Source organism: Diachasma alloeum, unplaced genomic scaffold (assembly GCF_001412515.2).
Source record: "Diachasma alloeum isolate Michigan unplaced genomic scaffold, Dall2.0 Dall_scaffold_00189, whole genome shotgun sequence".
Lineage (NCBI taxonomy): Eukaryota > Metazoa > Arthropoda > Insecta > Hymenoptera > Braconidae > Diachasma > Diachasma alloeum.
In genome coordinates this window covers 200,341-215,548 of record NW_021680355.1, presented here as the reverse complement: position 1 = coordinate 215,548, position 15,208 = coordinate 200,341, and the positions used below count along the sequence as shown (strand labels likewise).

At 37.9% G+C, this 15,208-nt stretch overlaps 1 protein-coding gene across 1 annotated transcript in view; it reads left to right on the top strand.

Moving 5' to 3' along the window:
• LOC107048381 (head-specific guanylate cyclase) overlaps positions 1 to 15,208 on the top strand; it is a 165,480-nt gene that overhangs the window by 60,310 nt on the left and 89,962 nt on the right. The window contains exons 2-3 of the mRNA XM_015271528.2: positions 6,771 to 6,844; positions 12,940 to 13,022. Coding sequence (XP_015127014.1) covers positions 6,771 to 6,844; positions 12,940 to 13,022 — 157 coding nt within the window. The remainder of the gene's footprint in view (positions 1 to 6,770; positions 6,845 to 12,939; positions 13,023 to 15,208) is intronic.

The following is a 15,208-nucleotide window of genomic DNA, read 5'->3' as shown; positions in this document are numbered from 1 at the left end:
TGATTCAGCATCTGCTTCCACATTCTCTTTGGATGCGATGTAAGATGCAAAAACCCATAAGTGGCGTTGTTCACACCATTGCCAAAGGTATCTAGACTCTTTGTTCAAATTTTTGAATTGAATACTACCCATCTTATTAATACATGCTATGGCTGTTGTGTTGTCTACCCGAAGGAGTAATTGACAATAGCTAAGGTGATTCGCAAAACATTTAAGGCCCATCAATGCTGCTTTAAGTTCTAGTACATTGATATGAAGGCCTTTCTCATCTTCAGACCACCAGCCACAGGCTCTCTCTCCGTCACAAAATGCCCCCCAATCTGTCAGTGAAGCATCAGTGAAGATATCCAATTGAAAATGGAAGTTACGAATCGTTCGTGCTGTTGATGGAATTACCTGTTTCCACCAAAGCAAGTCAGGGCGAACTTTAGAAGATAATTTTATCCTTGACGAATAATCTGAGTTTGAGTCCCTGAGAGCAAGGAATTTTTCCCGTTCTAAGATTTTTGTGTACAACATTCCATATTCTACTGCTCGTGTGGATGAGAAAAGCGTTCCAATCAGCTGGGCTAACTCCTTAATTTTGCATGATCGTCTCTCTAGAAACCTTGAGACCATGGCCAATATGAGCTTTCTCTTCTTATCTGGTAGTTTAAATTCCAACCTTTCCGAATCGATAAGAAAACCCAGAAATTTTACTTCTGTTGAAGGGTTCAGGTGACACTTTGGGTAATTAACCACAAAGCCTAAAGATTGAAGAATATCTAAAGTCGACCTCACATTCACCTGACACTCTTTAGCTGTAGGTGCAATTAAAAATATATCATCTAAATAAAGAACTGAGAGGAAACCCTGGGACCTTAAAAAATGTGCTACTAGTTTCAGAAGCTTGGTGAAGACTTGAGGGGCTTTGTTGAGGTCAAAGGGGAGACAATTAAACTGAAACAGTTGATCATTGAAATGAAACCGTAGGTATTTTGTGTCTTTCAGCGACAGGGACTAGAAAATACGCATCCTTCAAATCGATCGTAGCCACGAAATATCGTGATCTCAGAAGAGCGGACACATTCTTGAGATCCTCCATTTTGAAATGATTCGGATCAATGAATTTATTTAATTTCTTTAAATTTAAAATAAACCTCTTCTCACCATTCGGTTTATCGATTAAAAAATACGAAGATATAAATTGATTGGTAGAGGGTTCACACAAAGATACAGCTCCCTTCAAGATTAAATCGTTAATTAGGCTTGGAAGGATTTTCTTCTCTTCCTGAGACTAATTTGGTTGGCCTGGATTATTTCTTTGTTTTGGTTTTTTGAAGAACGGAATCTTATAACCTTCAACAATAGACAAAACGTACTGGTCTACAGTTATACTGTTCCACTGTTCCTTGAAATGTTGTAGACGACCAGCCAGGCTACTTACATTTATCGCTGGTGTTTGTGGGACCTCTGCTTGTGCCCCCCCCCCCTGTACGAAGTCTTCTGACTCTGTAAAGGTTTCCTGGAAGGGGCATTGTAGTTTAAATCCCTAGAAAACGATGTTGATGTTGCTCTCTGATGTGGGTATCCTTGCTTTGGCTTTGAAGTGTAAGCTGGTTTATCAGAGGATTTTGTAATTGACTTGGATGATTTTTCCACTGCTTGGGCCGCCTTTAACTTATCCGCAAACGTAGAATTAAACAAGAAATCATCGACCTTGGAATCCTCTGCACACTTTCTGACAACTGGTTCTAAATATCTGGACAAATTTGACCTTCGTGCTAAGGATAGATAATACTGCAGATCGGTTAGAATTTTTCCCGAATCGCTGAGACACGTAATGAGCCCCTTGAAATCATCAGACCATTCCCCATCGGGATCATCTTCTTTGGCTTTAAATGTCAAGGTTAAGGCTTTACCAATAGCTGCGAGGGCAGCACCCAGTTGGTTTTGAGTCACTGTGCTTGAGTAGTCTCTGCGAAGAGCTGCTGATTTCAGTGCTGCTTTATCCTCCGGGTTCAACAATGGAGCCTTCATGCCCGCGCAGTTTTCCACTGGAGGGTATTTTTTAATCAGATCTTTACGTAACTCCTTCTCCATCCCCTTAGCTAAGATCTTTTTCCACCTCTCAGCCACAGCAGAGTGAATTAGTGGACCCTTAGGGCCATCCCTTGAAGTAACCTCCCCCAAAAATTCTAGAGCCATCTGAGGTAGTTGTGTTGACGATTCATCTGTCTTCTTACCATCCTCTGGAGCTTTATCATCAGATTTACCTGTGCTAGCAGCCTTAGCTGTTTCATCAGGTTTATTTGCATCACCAGGCTTACCTGGCCCTGTAAAATCTCCCCTCAGGTCATCCTCGATGGGATCTGACTCCGAGGAGGTCTCTCTGTGTGAGTAACGCTGTCTATGGCGTCTTGGAGGGCTCGGGAAAACACTTGATTCACTCGAGACAGAGCTCTGACCTTCATTTGACGATGAGTAGTGCTCCTCGTATCTCGACTTTCGAGAATAGCGAGGGCGAGGAGATCTTTTCCTTTTCCTGGATTTATCAGAGCGATACACTTTGCCCGTATCTGGCCTCTGATTCTCCTTCGATGTGGACTTGGCACGTGTGGCCCTAACCTCTCTCTAGACGCTTCAGTCTTTTGAGGAGTTCGTTCATTGTCGCTTGGAGATGATGAATGCCTCCTTTTTACAGGTGAAGGCATTATAAATATAAGAAGAAAGAAATGAAATAAACTAATATAAAAACATTTTAGGGGAAAGAATAAAACGTTAATAATTATTACTGTGTGGGACAAAAACGACTGTGTTGGACCGCACAGAAAAACGTAATGACATGATGGAGGCGTTCGGCCGGTAACCTAGGGATTCTGGGGTATTTTGATTTTATATTTTGGGGATATTCTGTGATGGACCACATAGTACCGACGTTACTACATTCTTTGATCTGGAGGACGAGACGGCGAAATCTTCTTATCCCAAGTGTTTCATCCTTAAAAGATGAGATAGTTCACACAAGAAATTAGTCTATGATATTATGCCAATATTTCTCTCAGTACACGGAGAGAAAAATTCAATAAAAATTACCAGAAAAAAAACGTCAAAATTACCTTTCGAAGTGTAATCCGCGAACGAAGTAAAATTCGATAAAAAGTGAGTCGGAACTAAAATTGTACGAATCGACACGTAAATTCTACGATTTGTTCCGTAAAAATTAACCACCCGTCTGATGAGTCACCGCTGTGGGTACAAGTCGTTCCGTAATTTGTCCCCAACGATTGAGAAATTTTACGGAACGGAACGTAGAAATAACTCACCAGCTTCATAAAAATTTTGGAACTTTCAAGAATTTTTGATTTTGGAGGCATAATAAGTCGGGAAGTTTCTGTAAGATTTTACTCTTTCGGGAAAAATTACGTAGCAATTTCGTACTTTATTTGGCGATAAAGCTGAAAATTCACTGAACGTTTCAGATTTTTTCTCTTCCATTCCTATAAAAATTGCCGGAAAACGATTCTCCATTGCAGAATACGTGAATTGTTCCGTAGTTTTTCCTGAATATTTCTCTCCGTGTGCATGTCCTGAAATCTAGAGATTTCTTCTGCAAACTGGCAACTGTTTCCTATGTTAAATTGAACCCCTGAATTCCCACAATCCCATAACCCCCCCCCCCCACACCATTCTCTAAAATCCGTTACTTCACATGAAACAATCGCAAATTGACTAACAGTCGCAATTCGCAATCCATCACCCGATAAAAAACTGTCCGTAAAAACATGGGCAGTAATAAGCAGCGAATTCATCGACAGTTATCCCAGCAGTATTACCCCGCTCGAGCCGATTATAACCGGGTGACTGTCATTTTTTACTGTCGAAATAACTGCCAGCGAGTAGCGCAGCGACCAGCGAGGATAAAACAAAAATCCCTCATAATATAAGAGCTTCTGTTTTATAGCTGCAGTGTGCCAACAGGGCGACAATTAAATTACGCGCATGATTACCGAGCCGTTGTGGTTGCCCAGCTCATCTCGCTAGTATGGACAATCTCCAGTGATTTATAACGCTGTTATGCCCCAACTAAACAAAATACGAATGTACCCGGTGTATTTCGTTCTTCATTTATCTCTCCCCGTCCGTCCTCTCGCCCCTTTCAATATCCACAAATCCTCACATATACCCGATATACCCGAGATATCACCCCTCGACCTATTCACCCCATTCGCTTCCATTTTAAATTGCACTCTTTCTCCCATCATGATTCCCTCCATAAATTCTTTAGGACTGAAAAACTCATTTGAGACGTACTCTGTTTCAATGGCAATTAGTCCTGCGTCTCATTCCACTGAGTAAACAAGCGCAATTCGAGTGGGTTGAAACCAGTTGTACCTTCTTGTTTTCAGCATAATGCTCACATTTACACTGGACTAACTAATTTTCACATTTCTCTCGGGATATTAAGGTGTATAACGAAACACTGTACTAACACAAAAGTTCATTAAGTTTCGTTTGCACAGTATGTCATTAAAAATGATAATTCCAGGGTGTTTTTTGTCTTCGCGGATGAAAAGAAAACCTGCTCCAGTTCATTAATGAAATTTTTTTGGGTTACGAGGTAAATCTAGATGGATGTCATGAATTTAATGAGTCTCATCTCTTCTTGCCTGGGGGATTTCTACGTTAACGCCGAGAGATAAAGAATGAGAAAACTTTTGAAAGGGTCATTTAACGGGAGGGAGCTCGAGATGCAGGGATATTTGGCACTTGTTGGATTATTAGTGGATTTATTTGAGGGTTCTCTGGTAGGTGAACCCCTCACCTACCGCGCCCATAGCGCGCGGTGTGTCCTCATCGGCCGGCGACCTCCCGTCTATTCGAATTTGCTGTTCAACTCGCGGCAATTTCTACAATGATGATCAAAAAATTATCATCTAAAATTTAATGATAATCTTGAACTTTCATTAAGTTGTTAAATTACGATATTTGTCTATACAGATGTTTGTCGAAATTTTAAGAATAATCTCAGTTCGATAGTACAAATGCACGGAGAGAAATGTTCAGTAAAAATTACGGAACTCACAATTCGCTCACCGATTGTAGAATCTACTCAGAAAATTTAAGTGACGGTATCGTAATTTTTTACAGGAGATTCAGATAACAATTACGAAACGCTCTGGAACAATTCCGTGACAGTTCCGCAAAATTTCCTACAACCACATTTCACTCCGGAATTAAGGAAAACATACGTTATTTTTGTTGAATATTTCTCTCCATGTGGTTGTCAAGATCGATTGTGGGAAATTTGTTAATAACAAATCAGCAATCCATTGAATCGAAATTTCATTTACGCCAACCGACAAAGGACTGTATAGAGTATGTTTGGTAGAAATTTCAGAATTTTAGATAAAAATTAGCTCGATAAACGAGAGGTTTAAATATGCGTCTGACACACAGAGAGAAAAGTTCAATAAAAATGACCAAATAAAACGTAAAAATTACGTTTCAAAACGTAATCTGCGAGTGAAATAAAATTCAATAAAAGTGTAAGTCGGAACTAAATTGTACGAATCGCCGCGTAAATTCTACGATTTGTTCCGTAAAAATTAACCACCCGTCTGATGACTCACCGCTGTGGGAACAACAAGTCGTTTCGTAATTTTTCCCCAACGATTGAGAAATTTTACGGAATGGAAGGTAGAAATAACTCACCGGCTTCATAAAAATTGTTGAACGTTAAAGAATTTTTGATTTTTGGGGGCATAATAAGTCGGGAAGTTTCTGTAAAATTTCACTTTCTTGGGAAAAATTACGTGACAATTTCGTACTTTGTTCGATGATGAACCTGAAAATTCACTGAACGTTTCAGATTTCTTCCCCTACATTCCTATAAAAATTGCCGGAAAACGATACCCCATTGCGGATTACGTAATTGTTCTGTCATTTTTACAGAATATTTCTCTCCGTGCATTGAATTCAGTTCCGTATTGTTTATATATTGAAGAAAACTATTGGAAATAACTTGAAAAACAAATCGAGTCTGACCCTTATATTACACTTGAGAGCGCTTGGTACAACTTAGTCTAATACAAAATAATCATCGTTGAATTGAAAAACCCGTCCCCCAATCGAGTATAAAATATACTTAAATCAAAGATATTTTATTCTTGAATCAGTTTATACCAATTCTGGTATAAAATGTAAAATATACTCAATTCAAGAATATTTTTTTCCCTTATATGCCATATATTCAGGATATAACGCGTAATAATAGTGGTAAATGAGAATTCATTCGAGTTCCGTGAAGCGCAAACATTCTAAGATGTAAGCGATGGAAAATAATTAACTTCTCTCAAACAAATAGGGTCTACATATTAGGAAACTTATCTCTCAGTGTATATCTTGTTTCTTTCATTTTGTTAATTCTGAAAATAATAATTCCCATTTCACTTCAATAACAATAGCTTAAATGGTCAGAGAAAACTTGAAACAATTTAAACCAATTTTGAGTTGAAGCTTAAGATGTAAAGTGACATTTGCTCTGAAGCGAACGGAAAGCATGCCCTCTCTTGCCCCGAGTAGGGATAAAGCTCGGTCTTTACCAATTTGGAAGGTGGGATTTGTTCCAAGAAGATGATAGGATAAAGAGTCATAAGTCATCTAGAATTCCAAAAAGAAAGAAAAAGAAAATTCTAGGGCAGAGAATGGAGTAGGGCACAGTTACTCTTCTGCTATCTCCCCCATCTCTCTGGATAATCTATAGGCTTCATCCATTGTTCTCGTTACAGAACGAAGTAATGGCCGTTGCCCTGAGCAGTCTTCTCAGCGAGAGCGACTTGCCACTACCAGAATTGGCATCACTGTGAGTATATATTAGTTTTTACGTTTTTTATGCTTAAGCTTGGTCCTCTTCATCTTTCATGCCGACCATTGTACTGCAGTCGAAGCTTTATATAAGATACCTTAGGGACAGTAGGAGAGTGGAATTCCGGGAATTTGTACGCCCCCATCAGGCGCGACTGTAGATAGGAAGAAAGTAGGGACTCGCAATTTTATATGGGATACCTCTTCCGTTGCGCCCTAATTCAACCGAATTTCGATTTTTGCGCAATGGATGTCAATAAATAATCAATTTATATGTGCTTAAGCCTCAAACAGCACATTTACTTTTGGCCCCCTTTACTTACACATATGGGTCCATTGGACCCATAATTTTTATCCACTATCTCAAATATTTTTCTGATGAAGTGGATTCTCGTGTAGAAGTTCCCGGAGAAAATTATTTGGTGAATTTCACCAACTAGTTGAACTAGTTGGTGAAATTTAACAATTATTTAATTAAAATTCAGAAAAAGATTTTTCAATTTCATTCAACAACCATTTGTTAAATTTTCAATAAACGTTCCGCGATTTATTTGATGGATCAGATTTGACAAGGTATTGTATTATTGTGAAAATATCTTCTAGGGGAGACATTGATCGATCAAGATATAAATAATTGCGGGATTATTTCCAAATGTATGTATGCCCTCACCATCTAGTTTGATAGTCAAAATTGATTGAATGGAATTGAAAAATCTTTTCTGAATTTTAATTAATTAGTTGTTAAATTTCACAAACTAGTTGTTGCAATTCCCCAAATAATTTTTTTCGTGTTTAAGACTTACCTAATACTGATAAGTCCAATAGGGTAACACTTATGAGTTCGTGTATTTAAATGTAATTCTCATTAATTTCTATGCCTTATAATCACTAGAAGTATTCATTGCATGTTCATCGACTCCGCTGTCCTTCTAACAGCAATTTTAGAATGAGTGTATTTTTTTTTTTTTGGTTCTTTTTGTATACCCTCTCGGGTTTTTATATTTTGTTCCCTTCCCTATCTGCGTTACCATGGGCCGACTTACTTTATCCCCAACTGCACCCCATTCGGGATTGGACTGTCAGGGAAACCATGGAAAACCCCAGTCGTACAGCCGGCCAATAATGCAGGGATTCCACTGTGTCCATTGGTCACACTGACTCAATGGGCACAGTAGTTCTCCGATACCCATCCAAGTACTGGGCAGACTGAACGCTGCTTAGCTTGGATGACCGCCGGAGCCACACACTCCCCGCGTGACCACTACAGCCACTAGAATGAGTGTAATTTAACGAACATAATTTATTACTTAAATTGAGTTTATTAATCGCTAAACTATTTTTTATCGCTTACTTTTATAGGAATTTAATATTTGAGCGCCGGTGAAGACTACGATCTTCATTAGCTTTAGTGTTATCCCGGGTTCACGCCGTCGCCTCAGCTAGTATGAACCCCTAAAAATAAAGCGTCAAAGAGAAAAATACTATTAAAGTTTTCGTCTTCAAATGAGCCCCGTGAACTACTCTCACGAGGATGACATTTCATTTTGGGACACCCTGTATAGTTTCGGAGTGAGAAACTGAACGAAGCTACAGTCAGTCACGGATTTAACCTTAGGCCTAGTCTGGTCACCAAACGCGACCCTGCGACTTGGTCACCTCCGCGGGGATTCGCCGCCGCGTTATTTAGGCTTTAGCGTTGCCGAATTCACTCTACACTGCTCGAGCGCGTTTAGCGAGTTTCCGGCAACATAACGTCATGGGCAATTTCATTTAACCCCCCACGTACGGGGTCGATGCCATACATCGACCCATGAAAATATGAATGACGTTCTTTAAAATTAATTATTTCCAAAACTATGGAACTTAACCAAATAAATAACAACGAAAAAAGGAATACTGTATCTTCAATTACATATCGGTTTCATAGTTTTCCGTTGATTAGAAGCCATTACATTTCACTTGTATCGAGCGTACTTTACGCTCGGAAACAAAATGGCCCCGTCCGTGAGGGATCAACATCGGAAAAAATACTTCATCTGTTCGAAATAATTTGTTTTCTTTAGGAATTTTGGGAAATATATTATTCTCAAAACCACTATAATTTTTTAGATACTTCAATTGACAAAGTCAAACTTTTTCAAAAGTTTTCCGGTTAGCCAGTCGATTTTAATTACAGAAAAACGACGCGCGGCGTGGTTTCCCCCATGGAGTGACCAATCAAGAGTTAAAACCTCAGGAAATATTCAAGACTTACAAATTCGTATGAAATTCACAATTTGATTCAACAGACCTATGAAATTGTTATCAATTGAACAATTTAAATAGTAATTTTGACTAATTAGGAAATTTTTGAGAAAATTGATAAATATTTCATTCTGAAAGGGAACACGTCCTACTTGCCTTTTATAATCATTCTTTTCCCGTTAAAAAATTCCCAGACCACACTCTAACACCAATCATCAATCGTTTTTTGAGTGCCTAGGTATCTAATAAGAAATTCTCAGAACTAAACCTTTGGAAAACGATAAAAGTGGAAATACACTGTGAAAAAAACAAACACGTTGTCAAACAAGTCTTGTTTGGGCCAACAAAATTGCTAGTTGAAAATTGCCAAAAAAGAATTTGTTTGGTTTAAATTAAAAAGTCTCAAACATGAATAATTGTTCTGCCTTCGACAGCTACGAAATATTTGGCTCAAGAGACAGATAATTCTCACCAGATGGTGCCTTTTCAGGATGAAAATATCTCATATGGAGGAAAATTTATCAACAAATATTTTATCTCTATGTCACAAGATTGCTATCATATTATTATTATTGTTTCATTTAAGAGTTCATTTCTTGTCTGTGATAATTAGATAGCCGAAACGAAAAACTACTGTTCCTTAATTCGCATAAAACAAAAATTTTTTGGGAGCAAAATTTGTATGGGAGTATCGAATAACGAAAGAGTAGGGGAGGGTGTGCCTGTACCGCCCACCTAAGGGGAAATCCCAGTTTTATATTTTATATTTCAACTTGAGTATAAAAAACGTATTTGTGAGACTTCTTCAACTATTGAACTCGGTATTCTCGAAGTGTAGACGCCTAATTCTCCTTAGAATCCACCAAATTGATTGAAAATGAAAGAGACAGCCTATTGAGCGGTACTACCCGCTGTCGGGTAATACCGCTCGGCACGATTCCAATGCCGCTCATAGGGTTTTGCGTGTATCGCTCGCGCCACAACCTAACTTGTACTTGAGTGCTGTCGAGCAACTACGTGGCCGATCCTATGAGCGGTATTACCGGCTCCGCTCGGCGTCAACAAAATTGTTGATGATTATTGACATGAGTGAAGTTTTAAGTTCGAATTGGTCTCAAATTACGCGTGAAAGTACCACGAATCGAATAACCACAGGTTAATATGAGAATTCAGCGTTTGAAACTACCAAAAACCTTAATTAAAAGTCCACAAATTTTGCACTGTAAAAACCTCAAAACTTCCTTACGTGTTTTTTCATATTTAACGTGGTAAATAAAGTGAAAATTTTCCGACAATCACATCTCATCATCAAATTCTTCATGATCAGGAACAGAAAGAAATTTTTAAGTTGATGGTTGCGCGGTACAGGCACACAGTCCCCTAGTGCTAGAAATGACATTTCTTGCGTGTACAGAGAATGCAATTTTTTTTTAACTACTACATCTATTTTTGCGACAAAAATTTTTCACTCTGGCGCACTATCTGCATGTTTGGCACAAAAAATCCTTTTTTGATAATTTTCAAAAAACTATTTTCTTGGCACAAGTAAGACTTGTTTGAGAACTTTATCGTTTTTCTCTCAGGCGTCAAGCGGTTGGAGCTAGAGCTATCATATACACTGAGAAAAAAAATTACTCCTGCCAAGCAAATTAACTTGCCACAAGTGAATGTACACAAATATTTGCATTTGAACTATGTGGATTTTCTTGTAGTTAGTCAATTCACTTGGCAAAAGTAATTGTTTTCTCAGTGTAGAGAAGTATCCTATATAAAGTTTCGACTCTTCTATTTTAACCCCAAATCCTTCAATTCACTCGTGTCAATAGTAGATGCGCAATTCCACATGGGTCCACTAAAATACTAAATGCTGTAATATGGAACGAGTTTATCGTCTCGAAACTCTTGGCACGAGTTATGAGTTTTGATTTAGTGGGGAAATTACACAGTATTTGAGGGTAATAGAACCAATTCTGGGGTGCGCGTGTTGAATTGGGGGAATGAGTCCATTAGGAGAGCAATTTTTGTGCACTTTTGCATGGAGGGGGAACAAGCTTATTCGATGGTATGAGGATTATTGTTAATTGAGAATTAGATCCATCCAATGAATTACTTGACGCCCCCATATGTGACAAAGGGAAAAACCTAGGGCTTTTGCGAGCGAATTCGTTTGGAAATTAATTGAACATTTGTTTGTCTCTCCTTGATGCTTTCTCGGATTTCCAATTACAAAATTTAAAAAATTCTCTGAATTTAATTTTTATTCAACTCTTACGATAAGACTTCTTTAAATTTCTCCTCCCCTTATGTCTTTTTTTGCGAAGAGTGTACTTATAATATGAAAGCACAAGCTAAATTTTTTTCATAATAATTTTTGCTTCCTGTTTAACACGGAAAAAAATATCCTCGAATGGGGTATATAATGTTTCGGCATCAGGAATATGGGTATTTCGGAATCCGAGATATTTCATCCTTAATTCCGGAATAATATTCCGGAATCCTTTACATACGCTTTTCAAATGGATTCTCAATCGATAGTAGGATGAATTCATTCTCCCCCCTTCATTCAAGCAAGGACTGTTTGAATTTTAGGCTTCATTCTGAAAATTGAACACTAAATTCAATTGAATTTTCAATAAATTGAGAATTCCGGAAAATAATGGCCTGAATTTCGATTATTTTCAATCATTTTCGTTGTCGTACAGACCAGGAAAGTACAATTTCATCGAATATGCAAAGAATTTACCTGATTTTTCAGTACCAAAATAGAGATAAATTTCATGTAAATTTAGTGTTCTTGAAAATATCATGTTTATTTATTTGTAATTGCAAAAGCAATTTTCTAACAGTGTGGGTGATAGTATATGTTAAATTTTTGACTCAAAGAGAAGAGGAAAAAGAAAAAAGTGACACAATTATATTGTGACGAAATGCAAGTTTGGGGTCTCCCAAACCTCCAACTCGTGTAGTGACTCGGAGCAGTCCTCAGAGTGAGGAGCTCAATGGCCTCCCAGTAACTTCAGACTGTTCAAGAGGTTGCTGAAGCAAATGATAATTCAAAAATTCCGAAAGAATGTCCCAAAATACGACCAATTGTCCCTTGAAACCCACTAATAATCACCAGAGCCCCCAATTGCCAGCCGAAAGGCTGAATCCGCAGAGAAAGAACGTATGAAAATACTTCCCCGAGTGCTCCTCGTGATTATTGCCCAATCTCACTTAAATTCGGACGACGCGTCGTCAGCACATGACATCTCTTATAGATGCAACGTACAATATTTCAATGGAAGGAAATCTCAGGAATATTATTCTGGAATTGAGGATAAAATATCCCAGATTCCGGAATATTATTTTGGAATCAAGAATGACATATTTAGGATTACAGAATATTATTCCGGAATCAAGGATATTATATACCACATTCGAGGATTTTTTTTCCTTGTTCGAATCTAGGTCGTTAATTTTTTTGACATTTAATTTTTTTTCACACATTCTCAGCTGATCTAATCTGTCGAGGTCTCACATGCAATACAACTACCCCCACCCAATCAAATTTTTTCCATCTCCATCTGTCTCGTGTCTCCTATCTATGGTATCAACACTATTCGATGATGGGATTTGTAGTTCTATCCTTTCTTCCACCTCATTTCTCTTCTCTCGGGACATATCAATATCGGGAAAGAGCGTGCCACGGTGACTGCAGGTCATGTCCCACCAGAGATCAGACCTCCCACCCCTTCCAGTGGCAGCAGATTGTAATTTAGGTGCACACTTCGTGATTCCTGTACAAACTTCACGTGTGATCTATTACCTTCGGCTTGTTTTAAAATCACCCTTTTCTCTTGTCTCCAGAGAGAAGTTGCTGTACAATGTCGAGAGTGAGGAGAATTACAATTTGCTGGAGGACATCTGGGAGACACTGAACGATTACTGTGGTGAGTAATGAGCATTGATTGAGCATTTTAAGTTGAGTTTTTAGTCGGCAGTATTTGGTTACTTAACAGGAGACCATTCACATACCAATGTAATAAATTTATATATTATATTTATATAGCAATCTCATTGGAATCACTGAGTGTTAAATATCTCAAGGTGAATCAGTAAAAGAGCAGTACTACTAGAAAGAAATTGAAATTTCGTGACCGTTTGACTAGGGATTTTCAGGAGAATGGAATTTGATTCCATTTTGGACGGAAAAAGATCTTTAAATTTGCGATTTCACTGGTTATTTTCCCCGTTAGAATTTCAGCCAATAGAATTACATCTGACCCTTGTGACCCTCAATTGTTAAGTCTTAATTTCGAGTACCAAATTTTTCAAGACGCATATACTTAGAAATTTTTTGAAATTTCATGGAAGATATTATATTAAAGCTCATGAGAGTGACATACATTGAATTGAATTTAGGGAAAAAGTGTTTATGAAATTTCAAGTTTTAAGTAGAATTCACGGAAATTAATCAGTTTTCAGCGAGAGTGAGATGGAAATTTTACAACTTGATTGAATTTTTAGTGAAAAATGAATATTCAGAAACAAAATAACATAAATTTCCAATTTTTTCCTGAATTTTCCTTTTTTTCTGAATTTTCACAGAATAATTGAACTGAAAAATCCAATATTTTATTGATTTGCAGATCATTTGAGCAAAAAATCAATGAAATATTCAATTTTTCAATGACAAGACTTCCTGAAATTTCAGTGGAACTTGAATACGATAAAAATTTCCGGAATTTGGCACGGAAAATTCATACGAAAATTGTTAACAGTGGACAGTGCGGTTATGTTTCCGGAATAAAAGAAAAAAATCCATCTTTTGTACTATATTATGAACTCGTTTCCGGATTAAAAACTTTTCGAAAACATATTACGCAGCACGTTTACCATCCATATCATGGTGATTTTTACTGCATTTCCCCCTCGTTCTCCGACAGTTCTACCCCATCCCGAATTCAAGCCAACAAATTAGTACATCATGACCAACAAAATAAAGAGAAAAACCTCATCGCTGACAATGAATGAAGCCCTACACTGAATGACCCCCCGGCCCCTCATAAAATATGAATTCGTACTTGTTAAATAATTACTTGACGACCACAGCCTTCTCCACCATTGTTTCTCGGAAGCCCCACTGGAACAGACCTTTCCCCACTTGTCTTCGAAAATTACGTGTTACTTCTCCGGCTTCATATATTCAGTATCAAACACAGTTGCTCTCTTTTCTCAACTCAAGAGGATGCAGAGTACATCTCCCAATAAAAAGGTTCTCAAGAGTGGAAAAAAGGAGATTGTAACGCTCCTCAAAGGTTTTATGCTTGAAACAGAAATAAAAAGATGAACAAAGAGAAACGCAACGAAAGGAGGAGGCGCATGAGAGACTGACATGGCTCAATGCGTAATGAAGATGTTGTAGGTCATGCACAAATATCAGTTTTTATCCCGTACTCACCTTTTTTCTGGTATGAAAGACAAGAAGCATAATTCTGCACCGTCTGACATTTTCTCAGCCTCGTCATTGTTTATTGTTGAATCGTCCTTATTTCTTCCTCTATCACGGAAAAAATGTATACTCGGATCAGGAATGTTTTATTCTTGAATGAGGAATATGTGTGTATTCCTAAATGATGAATAGCAATGGAGTCAAATCGCGTTCATAGGGGAGGGTAGGGCGAAACGGACCGCAGGATAAAACGGACCCCTAGGGCAAAACGAACCACTGACAGGAAATTGATAATTTTTGTTTTTTTTCTTTCCTTCAAATCAGGAACACTGAATGCGTTGAATTAAAAGTGAGTTTCTTGAATCGTAACCGTCACAGGAGTTTTATAGATAACAAGTGTCATTGAACCGCAATTTGATCAGATTTACTATTCACCTTAAACCACGAATGACTTCGAATTTGCTCCATTCGGAAGCAAAAACAAAAATTATTAATTTTCTGTCAGTGGTCCGTTTTGCCCTAGGGGTCCGTTTTGGCCGCCTGGTCCGTTTTGCCCTACTCTCTCCTATATTCACGATAATATAATATAACAATATTTGAATATGATCTCGAATCGGGTTTGTATATTTTTCGTTTGATCACCCTGAATCGATTTGTATCATTAGATAATTGGAATCAATAGAT